We start from the raw sequence: 15636 nt of genomic DNA, 5'->3' as shown, positions 1-15636 counted from the left end.
ACATTTACTTGAGTACTGCCTAGAGACTAGAATGAAATGAAAATGAAATGAAAGACAGGTCATTTATGAATTAAACAAATGCAGCAATAGACATAAAATATTTAAAAGTGGAGAGTATGACACAATGTCCACATATTACACTCTTAAACCAGTAGTGTTATCCACCAATGGGTGGAAATGTTTCATTCTTTGCCATTATCCTTAATGACAGAGAATAAAAAACTTCAATTATAGTAAAACACTCGTATCTGTTTTCTTGCTGAGTGCTGGATGATAAGATTGATGCTGCTCTAAAGTCCCTACTGTAAGTGGGAAGCTAGACCAGAAACCAGGGAAGGGAATGTCTAGCTTGGCTAGAAATTTCTTGATTTGGAGCAATTTCCAGACGGCAGGCAGAGGGATCGATTCTTGGCAATATTCAGTGCAGTGCCTAGGCCTCTAAGCCTAACCCTAACTTTTTTTTATTATTATTTTTATTAAACACTTTGGTTGCCTTTGGAAAGAGCCAGGTGGCCTTAAGTACGAATATGATAAGTTGTAACAATTTCTTTATATAACTGGTGGCAAGAAAGTAAGTTAGTTCACTTTTTTGACCACTTAGTTATTTTTTCTTTGAACTTAAAGTATTTCTAAATTATGCAGTACATTTCCATGCTCTAACTTTGGTAATCAATTCATCATTTTTATTATGTTCCAATGTTACAAAACAGACCTTGAACTCAAGCTAATATGCATACTAAGAGAACCCATTATTTTTTATTCACATGGGCCACAGAAATAGAAAACATTACTTTCACTTTGACTATATCTCGAGCTGATACAGTATGTGTCCTTTTCAAAGCTCAGGTCACTCATCCTGTTATTCCCTTAATTGGCTAACCTGATGATTTCACTCAAAGAGGAACAGTCTGAAGGGCCAGAGTTGTTTTATTTTTTATTTTTTTTGCTGAGAACACCTTGTCTGCAAGACATTTTTCTAATTTCCTAACCTTTATTAGCCTTTGGATGCTCACAGCATCCATTTAATCACTTTGTCTTGTACCTGGTGGTCTCTACAATCAAATAAGTTAATTGAATTGTGCTCTGTTATTCTCCTTCGGTCAGCTCAGTGCAGGCAACTGATAAACAAATTTAAAGTTCAATCAAGACTGATTGGAGAAGGGTAGCAGGGCTGGCTCATGCTACTTAAGATAAGTTGTCTCAGAAAAAAGGTAAGGTTGAGGTTTCTCGTTCTGGAGTACATTAACTTGTGTCTCTCTTTCGCTCTAGCTAGGAACTGAGGAGAAGTATGAACTGCTTCATGTGTTGGAGTTTACAAGGTACAACATTTACATTTTTCTCAGTAATCTGATTTCTATACAGGCCATAGTTCTTGGTAAATAATGGTGCTTTGCTTTCAAATCCTCAAAAAGATTCATGTGCTCTGAGTTCATGATCTGCCTTTAATCCTCATTATTTGGACAAATTGATTGTGTTACATAGGTGTGATAGCTTGTTATCCACCTCTCTGATATATAATTTCATCAGACATATGTTAGCTCAAACAGTATGTGATAATTTGCTGTGGTGACTTTAACACCTTGTGATGTGATTTCTCTCGCTTGCTTCCTCTCTTATCTCACCTTCTTCTTTCTCTCTATCTGACTCTTTCCATTGCCTTTTTCTCTCTAAGTGTGAGGAAAAGGATGTCAGTCATCATGCGCACCCCATCTGGAAAGATCCGTCTCTACTGCAAAGGAGCTGTGAGTGTCTATATCTCTCCATGGCAACGAATGACAGCCCATTACCATCATCACCACACACACACAAGTGTAGAATGCTCTCGTCCTCTTATTGCCTCTTGCTCTCTTGTCAGTAAATCTTTCAATGAGTAACTGCATAAAGCAAAAAAAAAAAAAACAAACACCAACACATTTCACACATGGATATCTTAACAAATAATGGAGACACAAAAAGTATGTTTCACAGGAAACAGTCTCCAGCTAAAAAGCGCTCAACTACCCCGATTTCCAGAAATATCTGCAAATATCTGCTGGATGCAAACAGCTTTGTGCATTAAAAAAATAAATATTATTTCAGAGAAATTGTTATGATGGGGGGCATTTTGTTTCGGGGCTCTAATTAATCTCTGTATGTGTGTAAGCCTTGTCAGGCTTAGTAACTTATTAATATTATTACACTATGCTCGTCGTCATTCATGTGATACAATATAGAACACTTTGCAGGAGTAAGGGCAACGCATAAGGGCTGGAACCAGACACACCTGTTAGCCAAGTAGTCTAATTTCAGGAGGTTTGCCTTTGTTCCCTCTGTTGGTCAGTAGCCAGTGAATGTTTGTTTGCCTTCAGGACACAGTAATCTATGACCGTCTGGCTGACAGCTCGAGGTACAAAGAGATCACGTTGAAGCACTTGGAACAGTTTGCCACAGAAGGTGAGCAGGCTAATATCGCCCCCTGTCTGCCAAAAAAAAAAAAAAATCCAGGACACTTTAGATGTCTGCACCTCCATCCTATCTTTTTAATCATATTCACCACTTGATTATCATTTGCAATATGAGTTTTGTTTTTTGTTTTTTTTTTTATCAAATGTTTATATTATTTGAAACTGTTAATCCGAATATGGGTAAACAAAGGAATGTTAACCTAAAGCCTGAAACTGAATCGGACTCTTTTTAATTCAGTGCTCAGACTGCCCCCTTGTGTGGAACTGGCAAAATGATGTAATTGGGAATGTTTGATTTGAGCTAAAAATAGCATCCAGGACAGCTTGAGAAGATCTTCAGTCCTTGCAATTTGAAGATGTAATTTAAAATTGAAAAATCAAAGCTTCATTTAGCTGTCTCTTTAGAAGAATGCCAACAAGTAAGTCTTTATTCGTTCATCTGTCCTATATCCCCCATATCTGTTTCTTGGTCGAGGAGGCTGGTGCCAATCCCAGCTCATGCTGGGAAAGGGCGGGGTACACCCTAGACAGGTTGCCAATCTATCAGAGGGGCAACACACAGAGACAAACAGAAACAAACAACCACTCACACTTACAATCAGACCTACGGACAATTTAAAGTCACCAAACAACCTAAGCATGATATCTTTGGATGGTGGAAGGAAACCGGAGTCCGGAGGGAACTCATACAAGCACAGGGAGAACATGCTTATAAATGTACATAAGACAGTAAAGTACACATTCACTGCAAAATAACAAAGTAGAGAGCTATTATCTAGCTACGTTAATTCAGCCACCCAAACAGTTATTTCAAAAGGCCTGGATTTTTATATATTTAGAAAAGCTTAAGGAATAGTTTGGCCTCTAATGGCTTGTAAAAAAAAAAGAAGTAATATGATTTGAAAATTTTTAATCTTTTGATCCTGTTTTCCTTGTCCAGGCCTTCGAACTCTTTGTTTTGCGGTGGCAGACATCAGCGAGTCGTCCTATCAGCAGTGGCTGGAGCTCCACCACAGAGCCTGCACCTCCCTGCAGAACAGAGCCCTCAAACTTGAAGAGAGCTACGAGCTGATAGAGAAGGTTTGTTTGATTGTGATATATTCTGTAGGAGTACATTTCACTGTGGAATGTATTTATGCGACTTCATGTTGCTTTTTCTTCATAAACCCTTAACTGTATATTTTACAACCTTCTGTGCCTCTGCAGTAAAATAAAATTAAACTAAAGGTTAGTGTAATGACACCTGGAAACTTGTAAAGGTGTGTGCAATTATGTGTGCGTATTTGTGTGAGAAATTCAAGGTCTGACCAGCAGGTAGGTTTGCTTGTCTGTGAGGTGGGTCTATATGGAAAAACTAGTCAAACACAGGAAGCTACAGTTGTAAATCAACCACTTGGCATGTTCTTCGTGGCTGCTCTTGGCTGCCCAAAACAAATGGAAGCAATCAATCATGAAATCAACATAAAAGCTCCAGGAGAGGAAAATGCTTAATGGGCAGAGTTGCACACTGTTGGTGCCAGGATTTGGGGCTCATCTCTCAGGGTGTTGTTGCTGTTTAAAAATGTACACACAAAGGCCACATGAGGGCACAATGGAGCTGCAATCAAATTGAAAAAATGCATTTATTTGAAATTACATAGTGCCACATTCAATTCACATAGTGCCTCAAACTAAATTCCCAAGTCTGATTATTACATTTACATTACATTTTTTAAAACATTTATTTTACAATAAATAATATCCGGATTATGCACTCTGAACATTAATAGGAAAAAAGCCAATGACACGAGTCACGCTCTGGTCAGCTTGGCCTGTCATAACACAGTTCCAGCATCTCCATGTCGTTTCAGTGGTAGCAATTAACAATTTCTCAATGCTATATAGATACTACACTGCAATTCTTGTTAACTTATCAACACCATGGGGCCGTTACCAATCCACCCAACCTTGGGGGGAATGCTGATCGAAGTTGTTTTTCTATCATAATCAGAAAGTGCCTTCAGCAACAGTACACACAATAGAGCAAATTGCATCCAAAATGACAAATGAGGACTCATCAAATGCAGTCATGTTCCTCCCTAAGTGCAGTTTACTGCGCTGTACTTCAGATGCAGAGGCAACAGGACTCAGGTCACAACTTTAAACTTGTCCTGCTTTTCCTCTGCTGCTGGCTCCTGTCTCCCCTCTACCCCTGGGTCTTGTCAAATCTTTAGAGCCATGACGGGCCAATTTGAGCCCACAACTAACCCCAACGAACCACCAAGTTTCCGGGGGAAATCACCAGCAGTATTTTGTGGGTGTTCTTGTGTGGGAGCGATTGTATCTGTAAATTCACACACAGGGGCACAGTAACAGATCCAAAAACCCCTTTTTTTTCCCCTTCTTCTTCTTCTTTTCTTTTTCTGGGTGATAAACGAGAGCAGCTGATGAGGGGAAAAAGCATGACTGAGTGAATGACATGATCCCGGTTCACATGTTTGTCTGACACATGACGTTGTAAAGGCCTTCCTCTGTTATGATCACCACTTACTGACTTTTTTTCCTGATTTAGAATCTGCAGCTTCTGGGGGCCACAGCAATCGAGGACAAGCTTCAGGATAAAGTGCCTGAGACCATAGAAACTCTGATGAAGGCTGACATCAAGATCTGGATCCTGACCGGGGACAAACAAGAAACTGCCATCAATATTGGTAAGCAGGAATAGAAAAATGGCTGTCTTTGATCTTCGAGCTTTAACAGATCCTGCTCTGATGTGCGTTCACAACAGTAATACCAACAATGGTACACTTTGCACAGGGAAGTGCAAAAGTTTAGATGCTATGTTATACATACACACATTTGTGTTCAGTTTGGAGGCTTGAATCTGTGTTCTCTCTAAAACGTTTCACATGTTTAATAAAACCTACAGTATTTTAAAGCTCATTAGAAGCTCAGTTGTGTTTCCAGCTGTCAAATGGCAGGCTGATACTAAAAAGCCATGAACTTGCGCTGGAACAGACAGATGGGCCTGCAGAAAATCACACAGTGAACACAGTGATTGATAACATCTTCAGGGTTTAAAAGGGTTATTCAGTGATTTAGTGTTACATTCCCATTAAGTTGGGGAACTCACAAGACACATGAAGTAGTGTGATATCCTCACTTTGGTCTCTAGTATTGGAAAAGCTCCAAAATGACTGATAATAATAACATCATTATTATTATTAATGTTGTTTTTGTCAAACCATTTCTCCCGCACAAATGACCACGTCCCCTTTTTGAAATCATCTCTAGTCATTTGCACTACAATTTCTTATGTACTTTACTTCTACATGAGCACTTAGGCTTAAACCAAAGGAAACGTCCCTGGTGAACCTAATCTGTTCTGCGAGAAAAGGTATTCAAGCTTCTTACAAATACATGAGCCAGTCTTGTGGTTATTATTCACCCAGCAAGACAAGCTTCTGACAAGCTGAATGGTTTTCTGTCATAAATATCTAGCAAAAGCATCCGTCGCAGAATACAAGATGATGTATGAGCACACTGCACTGACATGAAGTAAATAACATGCATATGTACACAAGCAGGCACCTCTCACATATCTGGCTTCTCTAGAGGCCTTAGCCCCACAGATGTTATCAGAAAGGTGAATGACTAACTCCGCTCTGCCTGTTCAGCTTATATTCCTCGTCCATAAATGGCCCCGGTATTACTGCTCTTAGATGTGGCTAATTACCACAAACGGGCCAACCTTAAATGCAGCCAACTTGGTAAGACAGAGTTAAAAAAAAAAATAGATATGAAAAGTACCTCCGTCTGTGGCTATACCTACCACTGTGGACTGACTGAATCAGCCCTTTGTGCCCACTGTGCCCAGATGTGAGGAGGCTCAGCAGAAGCACCGACTCACTGGAAGTATTTTAACAGGTCTGCCAGAGTTGCTCTGTAAAATCTGCGTTCAGTATTGACTTTGTTTTTTACTATTTTCCTCACTGAAAGCTGATCTCTAATGTGAGGTTTTAACAGTGCACCTTTTGACACATTGGACTGGAGAATTTAATCCTTCTTTTTTGAAATTTTCTACATTTCAAGGTGGCCTGAACCACCCACATATCTTAGCACAGAATGTAGAGCATAAATGCAGTTCATTTATTTCACATTTTTATGAAGCAGGGATATGGAAGATGAGAAATCATGACATAATGTACAGTACCTACTCTGATGCTGCATGTCTGGCTGCTGTGCTCTGGAAAGAGCAATGTTTGCTCTGGGATAAACTCCCAGTGCTGTGAGCTGTTTGTTGAGGGGAGTTGTACGTACATAGTGTTTGAAACCACTATGAGCCAGAATTGAGTGAAAGGACAGTGCCTGCTGGTCAGTTTGTCAGGAAACACTGCCCACTTCAGTGGGGGTATCACAAATGAAAAGCACACAAGCAATGCTTTGTTAATTACGGCTAAGCAAAGACAAATTAAAAAGGAAACACAACCCCTCATTTATTCACACAACTAAAAGCCCTACATAATAATCTTTCTAACTCAAAGCTAATTTTGCATCCATTCTCGTTCCCCCTGAAATCCTAGTTACCAAGTATTATCCCTTGAAAGTGCCTTTGTGACAAAAATTAGTATCTTTAATTGCTGTGCCAGAGGCAACATCCTAGATAACTGTGACATGCGTGTCACTGCTACACATTCTTCAATTCCTTTGGGAGGAATCTTTAGTTCCGGCTGAGACGGAGAAAGGCCAGGAATTCAACTTTCTCTTGTGAAATACAAAAAGGGCAGTTTGCTGCAGTCAAATGAGCTCAAGGTAAACACATTAAGCGGAAGGGCTGTGGCAAGAATTGACAAGGGGGAAAGGGGTAGAGACAGTGTTGATATGGGGAGACATTTTCCACACATTGGCCAAATTTGGACGTTTGCACCTTTGCACTTAAGAAAACAATCTGCCAGACCCCAGACCCCAGCCCTGTTTGGTTTTGACTCTGGGGGTGAAACCTACTCATTTCCGCATGCAAGCCACCCTCTATGTTTGTATATTGTGCGTCCACAGTTTTGTTTGAGTATTACCATGTGTTTTTGTGTGTTTTATACATAAGCTTATCTCATTTTCACTTTAAGGAAATGCCACCCATGTCTTAACAAAACATGGGATTTGTGGTAACCACCTTAAAGAAACGAAAATCTCGTTCCAGACAGAAGCAGAAGTGTTGAAGCCCACAAATATTCATGTGGTTATGCCACAGATCTTAGCCTTTCCATACAGCCCAGCTCAAAACTGAAGGCTTCAGTCTTGATTCAAGAAACATTTTTGTTTTCCCCAATGGGAGGCGCGCTCTACCACCTTGCTGGTGACCCTGAGCATCTGTCCCAGCCAAGAGCTGAGGGGAATACTCCCCAGAGAGCCATGTTGGGTTACTCAGTGTTGTAACCGCCTATTAAAACAGGAAACTGACAAACCCTTGTAAACCAAACTCATTAGTCATGTCCTGAGACACTGTAACATTTTAATCCCTATCCTTCAAAATGTATTTTAGAATCCCATACTATCCTTTATTTGTCTTTTGTTTTATTTGTGTTCTGTCTGTGTGTGTGTATATTTGATTCCCATGCAGATAAGTTGTTGAACTAAAGGGTAATTTAGGTTTTCCTAATTTTTACAAATTCAGTTGTGATTTCTCAATTTAAAATGTCTTCTAGACAAATTAATTTTCTCTTTAAAACATCGTGTTTCATCTTTTGTTTTTTATTTTTACTTTAGGACATTCGTGCAAGCTTCTGACCAAGAACATGGGAATGCTGGTGATCAATGAGGACACTCTGGATGTGAGTAATTAGTATTTTATTTTATTAATATCCTACATTAATAGAAAGATGTATCATTTTCACAGGTCAAGAAGGCTAACAACAACTTGAAACATTTAGGGCAACACTGATTTAGGTAACAAAGGTTACAAAAAAATTTAATAAAAATATTAATGAGTAAACACAAGTATAGCAATCCCCTGGTTTCTGCACACCGTCTTTGTCTCCAAACTGGAACGATTTCTCCACAGGGGAACCTTCCACACACACAGCCACCATAAATTTCAGATCAGCCTTCAACATCTCTAACACACACCCAGCAGAGAAGTTGGTCAACCCCCAGCAGGAGAGCCTTGTCTGTTGTCTATGAGACTGGAAAGGGCAAGAGCCTGCACTTCCATCAAGAGAAGGTTAAGCAGAGGATCTGCAGATGGAGGAAAAATTTGATGGGGTTTAGCTTGATGGACAAGAAGGTCGGGACAGGGGGTGTATAGTGAGAAGAAGTGGATAAAGGAGGGGAAACCGGCAGGGGGGTGTTTTGGGGTGATGATGGACGGCCTTCACTCTGTCAGCCAGTCGTTAAGCCTGATAAATAGAGTAGAGGTAGAAATCTGGAGTCGGTGGATTCATAAAGCACATGGACTGGCACTTTGAAATGTCAGCTCCCATTCTCCTGTGGTTGAGCAGATGCTTACATAAGGCATTTTGTTAAAACGCTCCACCAAGATGAAGACAGCATAGTGAACAGAGGACCAGGCATCAGGACCGGCAATGAGTGCTCTCGTGCTGTGAAAGAGAGTAATTGGAGCATGGCTTCCCTCTTTGCTGTGTTTAGAAATGGGAGAACAAAGTTTTAGACATCCCCGGTACTAAATCTTACTTGAAATAAAATTCCCAAAGTGAAACCTAGTCTCCAAGGTAAGATTAGGTCATTTTGAAAAGCTTTGTCTTCTAGTCAGTGTATTTAATCATTTAGAGAACTTACAGAACTTATGGAGAATTAGTCTATTAATCACTAAAAAGTGCAGTTACTGATAAATTGAGCTCATAATTTTCATTTTTAACACAAAAAGGTTATTTGTGTTTGTTTTGTCATTAATAACAAAATCTAGATCAAAAGGCGATATTATTTTCATCATTATTTTTAAGGGAAACGATTTGACTAGAAAAAATAGTTTGTGGCAAAAACACACATAATTCACCTCTTCTGGCTGTGTATTTTCCTGTGAGATGATAGATGACAGAATAACAAAGCTAAAGAACATGTCCACACACTAATTTGGAACATCGCCTTGGTGGGTGGGGTCAGTTTGAAGACATGACATTGCATCTATACAATGTCCAGATTCCACATTATGTGTCATCTCCTTTTGGCAATATCACTCAGGCCAATATCAACAATGGAGCTCTGTCTTTATGGGAAGCTCTTGTAGATTTCTGAATGGAGGCCATATACCCATTCCAAAACCAAACACTAGCTAGTCACATAGGCTAAACTGGTCATTATAGCCATAACAAAGGGGCTTTAGGAGGAGACGTGGAGCATTAACACTAAAATTCCTCGCTGGAAATTAGGGAGGAAATGGTATCTCCACTTGAGGAAATGGTAAACTTAGCTTATCACTGTATGTGATTAATAGGTTGTGGCCCAAACAGAGAATATGTTCTCATATACTGTCTCATACAAAGCACACACGTAGATGCACTTATGCTGAGATGTCATCTAAAATCGCTGAGATGGAGAGACTTAAATTCTCTGCTTGGTCTTGAATCTAGATCTCACAGCCTGTATCTACTCACACATCCAAACCTGCCTGTCCACTGCTCACCATCTCGTGCTGTTTTATACACCCAATCAGGGGCGGCTAAGTCCTCACAGCTGCTTTCTGCTTGTATCCTCTTGCTCGGTTTCTCTCCTCTGTTAATCCATCATCTCTTTCTGTGTGTGCCTCTCACTCTGCTTCTCTTGCTTTGTGTAACGTAAAGCCCCTTTCTCCAAATATTTCCTTTAAGCTGGGGTTTCAGAGTTTTGTTATGCCAAGTGAGCGTTGCATGGTTCCCCTGGTACAGTCTGACTACTTTGACGTATTTGACCCCAGCACCAGGCCATACCCCCTTCCTCCCTCAGTCCTGTTAATGACCACCATTTTTTAATGATTACAGCTGTTTGACCATCTGCTTGGCACATTATGTTTGATACACTGTGTTGTATCTGCTCATTTATGTCTGTATTTCACCATTCTACTGTCATATAACCCACAGTTACTCCTCTAATATGTCAATTTCGATTCTTCCATGCTGCATGCTCTGTCAAATGTACAATATATTTGTTATGAGTCTATATGAACTCTTCCTGAACATTCTCAACTATCAGTACTTACATATATATATATATATATATATATATATATATATATATACATTTACTGAATACTGTGATGTCACCATTATAGATATTGAATGGTTCTCTAATAGTTTGTAGGCCAGGTAACCTTTTTAAATATCTTTTAAACATGTGGTATATCTCCTGGTCCCTCAGAAAATAGTTCCATGGAAAAAAAATTTATCTCCTAATGGCTTCACCATCTGTGGGGAAGATGACTGAATGATGAATACAATGATGATCTCACCTCTCCATCAATCCAGTCCATATGAGGACAAGGTGTCCTATATACAGGGACACTATATCCTCATGTTTGTAGGTTTTCATCATCAATCATCGTCATAGCTGTATATATTGCATTAGCTGACATAATCCATTTGCAAAGCTCGTCCGTGTTATCACCTTATGGCCAGGGTCTGACTGTAATAGGCATGAGAAAAAGGATAAATATATAAAATATCAAGAGCAGCTGCTCTACAGGATTTGGGGATTAGCAGTATGAATAGACAGATCTGCCTAAACTATTTAAAACAAATATGTGGTGGCAAAATGAACATTTGGGAGCTGAAACACTGAGTGCCTGAATAGAGAATAATGGACTAATGGACTTCCTAATATTGTAAAGTAGCCAAACCCTTTTGATATGAATGCCACTGTGGCATATTGCAGTGCAAAATGTTGTGACACAAGCAATAAAACAAGTCATCAAGTTTCACTACATGATAATTTGTGGCTTTGTGTGAGCGCAATAATAATTTTTATTTATGATTCGCATTGGCTCGTTTCTGTAGCAAAATTACTGAATTTTTAGTTATTTTAAAAGTTGATGCCCACAGTTATACACAATTAGATGTAAAAGGTGGAATAAGTGAGCATTGAATTTTACGCAAGCTGTTATAACTTAATATGTCCCTACATTTACACAGGATTGCCATTGACCTTTTTGAAATTTTCGTTTTGATGTAGTTAATATGTTGTTTCCATTATAGTTTGTGGTTCAATCACAACCCTGAGAAATTTTGTCTCAAAACCTATTTCACTATTTCTTTTTTGATTTTCAAAAATCCTATTTCCTATTCAAGGACAATAACTTTGCTTTCCTTAAACACAGAAACTTCCTCAGGGTGAGACAAAAGTTGTAAAATGTTAGAAAAAAAGCTAATGTTACATTTAATGTAGCATATTACTTAATTAAATACTGCAAATGAAAAAGTGATTTTAATTACTGTCTCATATAGTTTCATATGTGAACAAACAAATGCTCTGAGGTCATTCTTGAAAACCAAACCATAAGGGCAAAAACAGTACGTAATATTAGTGCATATCACCTCTTGCAAATATAACACCATAGACTTGGAATTAAATTGACTAATAACACTGAAAATTTATGAAATGTTTTCCATCACATAGGGAACAAGGGAAATACTCAGCCACCACTGTGGAATGCTGGGAGATGCCCTCTATAAGGAAAATGACTTTGCTCTCATTATTGATGGGAAGACGCTCAAATATGCCCTTACATTCGGAGTGAGACAGTACTTCCTGGACCTTGCCCTCTCCTGTAAAGCTGTCATATGCTGCAGGTAAGATTTAGCTCTGAAAAAATAAAATAAAAGTTGAACCATTATTTCACATAAAGAAAGCATTGTTCTTGTTCCCTCTCTGATACTTTTTATATGTCTAATTACTTTGTTTTTGCTGTATTTAATTTTTTTATTTTAAAGTAGATTACATTTGTAATACTTGAATACAGTGCCTTGCACACACATGAGATGAAGCCATCCAAGCATCTACGGAATATTTGCAATTTGCCACTTTTTTCTGATGCCATTGATCATGTCAAAGAGAGGAATCGTACTCATGGACCATCAGATTCTGACAAAACTAATCATGTTAGGTTTTGTGAGTTGTAGAATAGAGAGGGCAAGTGAGGTAGTAGGCTTGCAGCTAAAGATTGATTAATTAGTAGTTTTGCTTATAAAATGTCTGCAAATAGTATACAATTGTCCATCACACAACCCCAGAGTCGAAGCCTACGTCATCACTCACCAGAAACCCATTTCAGTGATATAAAACAGAATACCAGCAAATCCCCGCAATTGAGAAGCTGAAAGTGAGGCAATAGTTTAAAGAAGTGTGACAGTTGTGAATTTAAACGGCAAGATTCAACATAATGAAGGCGCACTGTTGACTTGCCCAGGCCACATAAGTAATAGGAAGTACTTAAATACTCAAGCAACCGTGACGGGGTCTGGGGCCAGAAGTCAGCACTATATTCTCAGAAAAACAGCAAACCCTGAGGTGCCACACTATGACTCAGTGCTTTACATCAATTTTTTAGTTTATTTTTTCCCCCACTTCTACTGCCTTTGCCATCTGCATACTCAGTGGGCACTAAGACACTGTAAGATAAATGAGGGCTCGTAAACTTTGGAGAAGATAAATGTTAACAGTTTCACAGCTAAAGACCGACATGGCATTTACAACATCATCTCTAGAGACAGTTTTTACTATGCACTATCCCTGTTTTAGTGGACGAAGAGTAGACCCCTGTGAGGAAGTCTTCAGACTTTGCTGAGGGCTTAAAGTTGAAAGTTGGAAGTCCTGTAAAAGAAAAACCGTAGGATGAGTCACAGGCATCAGCCCAATGATTGGCTGTGCTTAGTCAACCTACTAAGAAGGTTTTACAGGGTCTCCAAGAGGATGAAATGAGAAACAGCAGTAGACCGGGGAAAGTCTCCTTCCAGAATATGACTAGTAGTCTTTATATTGGTATTTCCCAGTTAATTCATTTCAGCCCTTGTCACTGTCAAATACATGCGCACATAAACATTCAACCCTTTTAATAAGACACAACTGCAACTCATTGGATTTAGGAGTTACATAAATGGAAACCTAGTACTCAAGGCTTTTCGTTTGAATGTAGTAAAATATGAAACTTTAGGTGAGTGTGCATTGTTGGCAAAGACAAAGGAACACACCAAGATTTGTTTTTTATTTTTAATTAAAAAACAAAGTTAGCCCCATCTTTCCAACTCAAGGAGCGAGACAGTGAAAAAGAGACCACAAGTAGTTTTGTGAGCTCGAGTGCAAATTAATGAAAGGAAAAGGAGCGACATAAGTGAGAACAGGATGAGTCCAATGAGAAAGAGAAAAGAACAATTTGTAAATTTTTTTTGGGTCTAACTGTGTGTCCTTCTAAAGTACAAGTATATACACCCACACTTCTGCACAGCCCTGCAACAAGGTGCTGGACTGCTGGGTGACACAGGATAAGAACAGAGAGGCAGTCACTGTGGTCACTATGTTTGTACAGAGGTTGCAGCCCAGAAAAATCCAAGACACAGCTAAATAAGAAAGTACAGGTAGAGGGCAGGAGGTCCACAGAGTCACATTGCCCACTGGGCATTTCTTAAGATGATGTTACAAAAAATGACACAAGCAGAAGTCACTGAATATTGCTGACATTATGGTTAAATCAGACATAAAGAAGTTGAATGACAACAATCAATCTGCTTGTCCTCAAACAGTTAAGCAGAGAGCAATGATAACTCTGAAGTCAAAGACTGTGGAGATATATTCATACAAAAGAAGCACATGTGTTAATGTCAGCTTTATCACATTTGCTTTGTCATTATGTCATTATGTTTGGCTTTGTACAAGTAATGCTTTTGACACTCTTTTATATGTAATATAAATGTATAAATGTCATTCATCAGCCAACTTCCCAGATATATGTATAATCCCACATTCTCTTTCACCGTTGCTCTTTTTGACTGTGACAGATGGTTGTCACAGCAGTTTTAGAGAGACAGATTTCTCCTCGTTCACTGCACTTACGGCTTAACATGTAGCTATATCTAGTTTCATTAGTTTGCCATGTTCCTGTTATGTAACATTCCCTGTGCTACTGCTCCTTTTTTAGAGTGTCTCCTCTCCAGAAGTCGGAGGTGGTGGAGATGGTAAAGAAACAGGTGAAGGTAATCACACTGGCCATTGGTGACGGTGCAAATGACGTGGGAATGATCCAGACAGCACATGTTGGAGTGGGAATCTCAGGCAACGAGGGTCTGCAGGCAGCAAACTCCTCCGACTACTCTATTGCCCAGGTGAGCTAGATGACATATTTATCCAGTTATATTGTTTTCTACATATTAAGAGATGGGAAGCATATGTGTTTATGTAAAGTGTAAAGTGGGAACTTAACAAGTTATAATTTGATTATCATTATCTGATTCTGATTAAATCTCATTTTAACTTGATGAGAAGATGACTGGACTGTAAATCCACCATACAAAACATTAAGACCAATTATTATTTTCAAAAAGTCAGTTACAAGATGTGACTCTCCTCATTGTCCTCTCATGCGAAAAATGTGTTAGTGATAGCTTGGCACATTGTACTGAGTAACAAAAGGTCTTATGTAAACTGGGACATTAGCTTTATGGAGTGAAGTAGTCACCCCTGTAAAACAGGCACCTGCCGACACCCAACTCCCATATTACTGTTCAGAAACAGCCTGGCAAAATGTTACTGAAAGTCTATATTGTCATGTGATACCGGTAAGCAAAAAAAAAAAAAAACAAAACACTGTAGTTCTTATATCGTGGCTGTTTGTACACAGCAAGCCACTCAGAACAGCTTTTTTCTACAGTATTACGGCCACAGGGTTTTTGAGTATGGGAAGCTGGTGCTTGACTACAACACAGCGGACTCTCTGTGCTGCAGTGTGCAGTTACCATCCAAAAGACTTAGGTTTGTCTTAAGTGCCCCCTTCAATTTACATGGCATGCAGAACATGTATGTCTTTTAAAGACAGGTGGCCTCCTATAATCGATTTAGTTTGTGTGTCCCAGCATCAAATTAAATTACACCTCCAGACTTCCAGTGGTGTTTTCCATATATTGGCGTAACGCTACATTAACCGTAATTTGCGACTGCAAACTGAAATCAATCCTGAGAAGTTGTGTAACTTATTTTTCTGTTCCTGTTCATGATTTATATTAATGCTGTTGAGAACCAG

General features: G+C 39.1%; 1 protein-coding gene across 7 annotated transcripts in view; it reads left to right on the top strand.

Annotated features, from left to right (window-relative positions):
- The window catches only part of atp8a1 (ATPase phospholipid transporting 8A1), a 91775-nt gene that overhangs the window by 47717 nt on the left and 28422 nt on the right, over positions 1-15636 (top strand). For all 7 annotated transcript variants that reach the window (XM_029511771.1, XM_029511773.1, XM_029511769.1 and 4 more), the window contains 8 exons: positions 1270-1319; positions 1673-1742; positions 2349-2433; positions 3385-3524; positions 4996-5134; positions 8187-8251; positions 12024-12196; positions 14539-14722. In XM_029511771.1, the coding sequence (XP_029367631.1) occupies positions 1270-1319; positions 1673-1742; positions 2349-2433; positions 3385-3524; positions 4996-5134; positions 8187-8251; positions 12024-12196; positions 14539-14722 (906 nt within the window). The remainder of the gene's footprint in view (positions 1-1269; positions 1320-1672; positions 1743-2348; positions 2434-3384; positions 3525-4995; positions 5135-8186; positions 8252-12023; positions 12197-14538; positions 14723-15636) is intronic.

This window comes from Echeneis naucrates, chromosome 10 (assembly GCF_900963305.1).
Source record: "Echeneis naucrates chromosome 10, fEcheNa1.1, whole genome shotgun sequence".
Taxonomy (NCBI): domain Eukaryota; kingdom Metazoa; phylum Chordata; class Actinopteri; order Carangiformes; family Echeneidae; genus Echeneis; species Echeneis naucrates.
The sequence above is the reverse complement of the archived record's forward strand: the minus strand, read 5'-3'. Positions and strand labels throughout refer to the sequence as shown.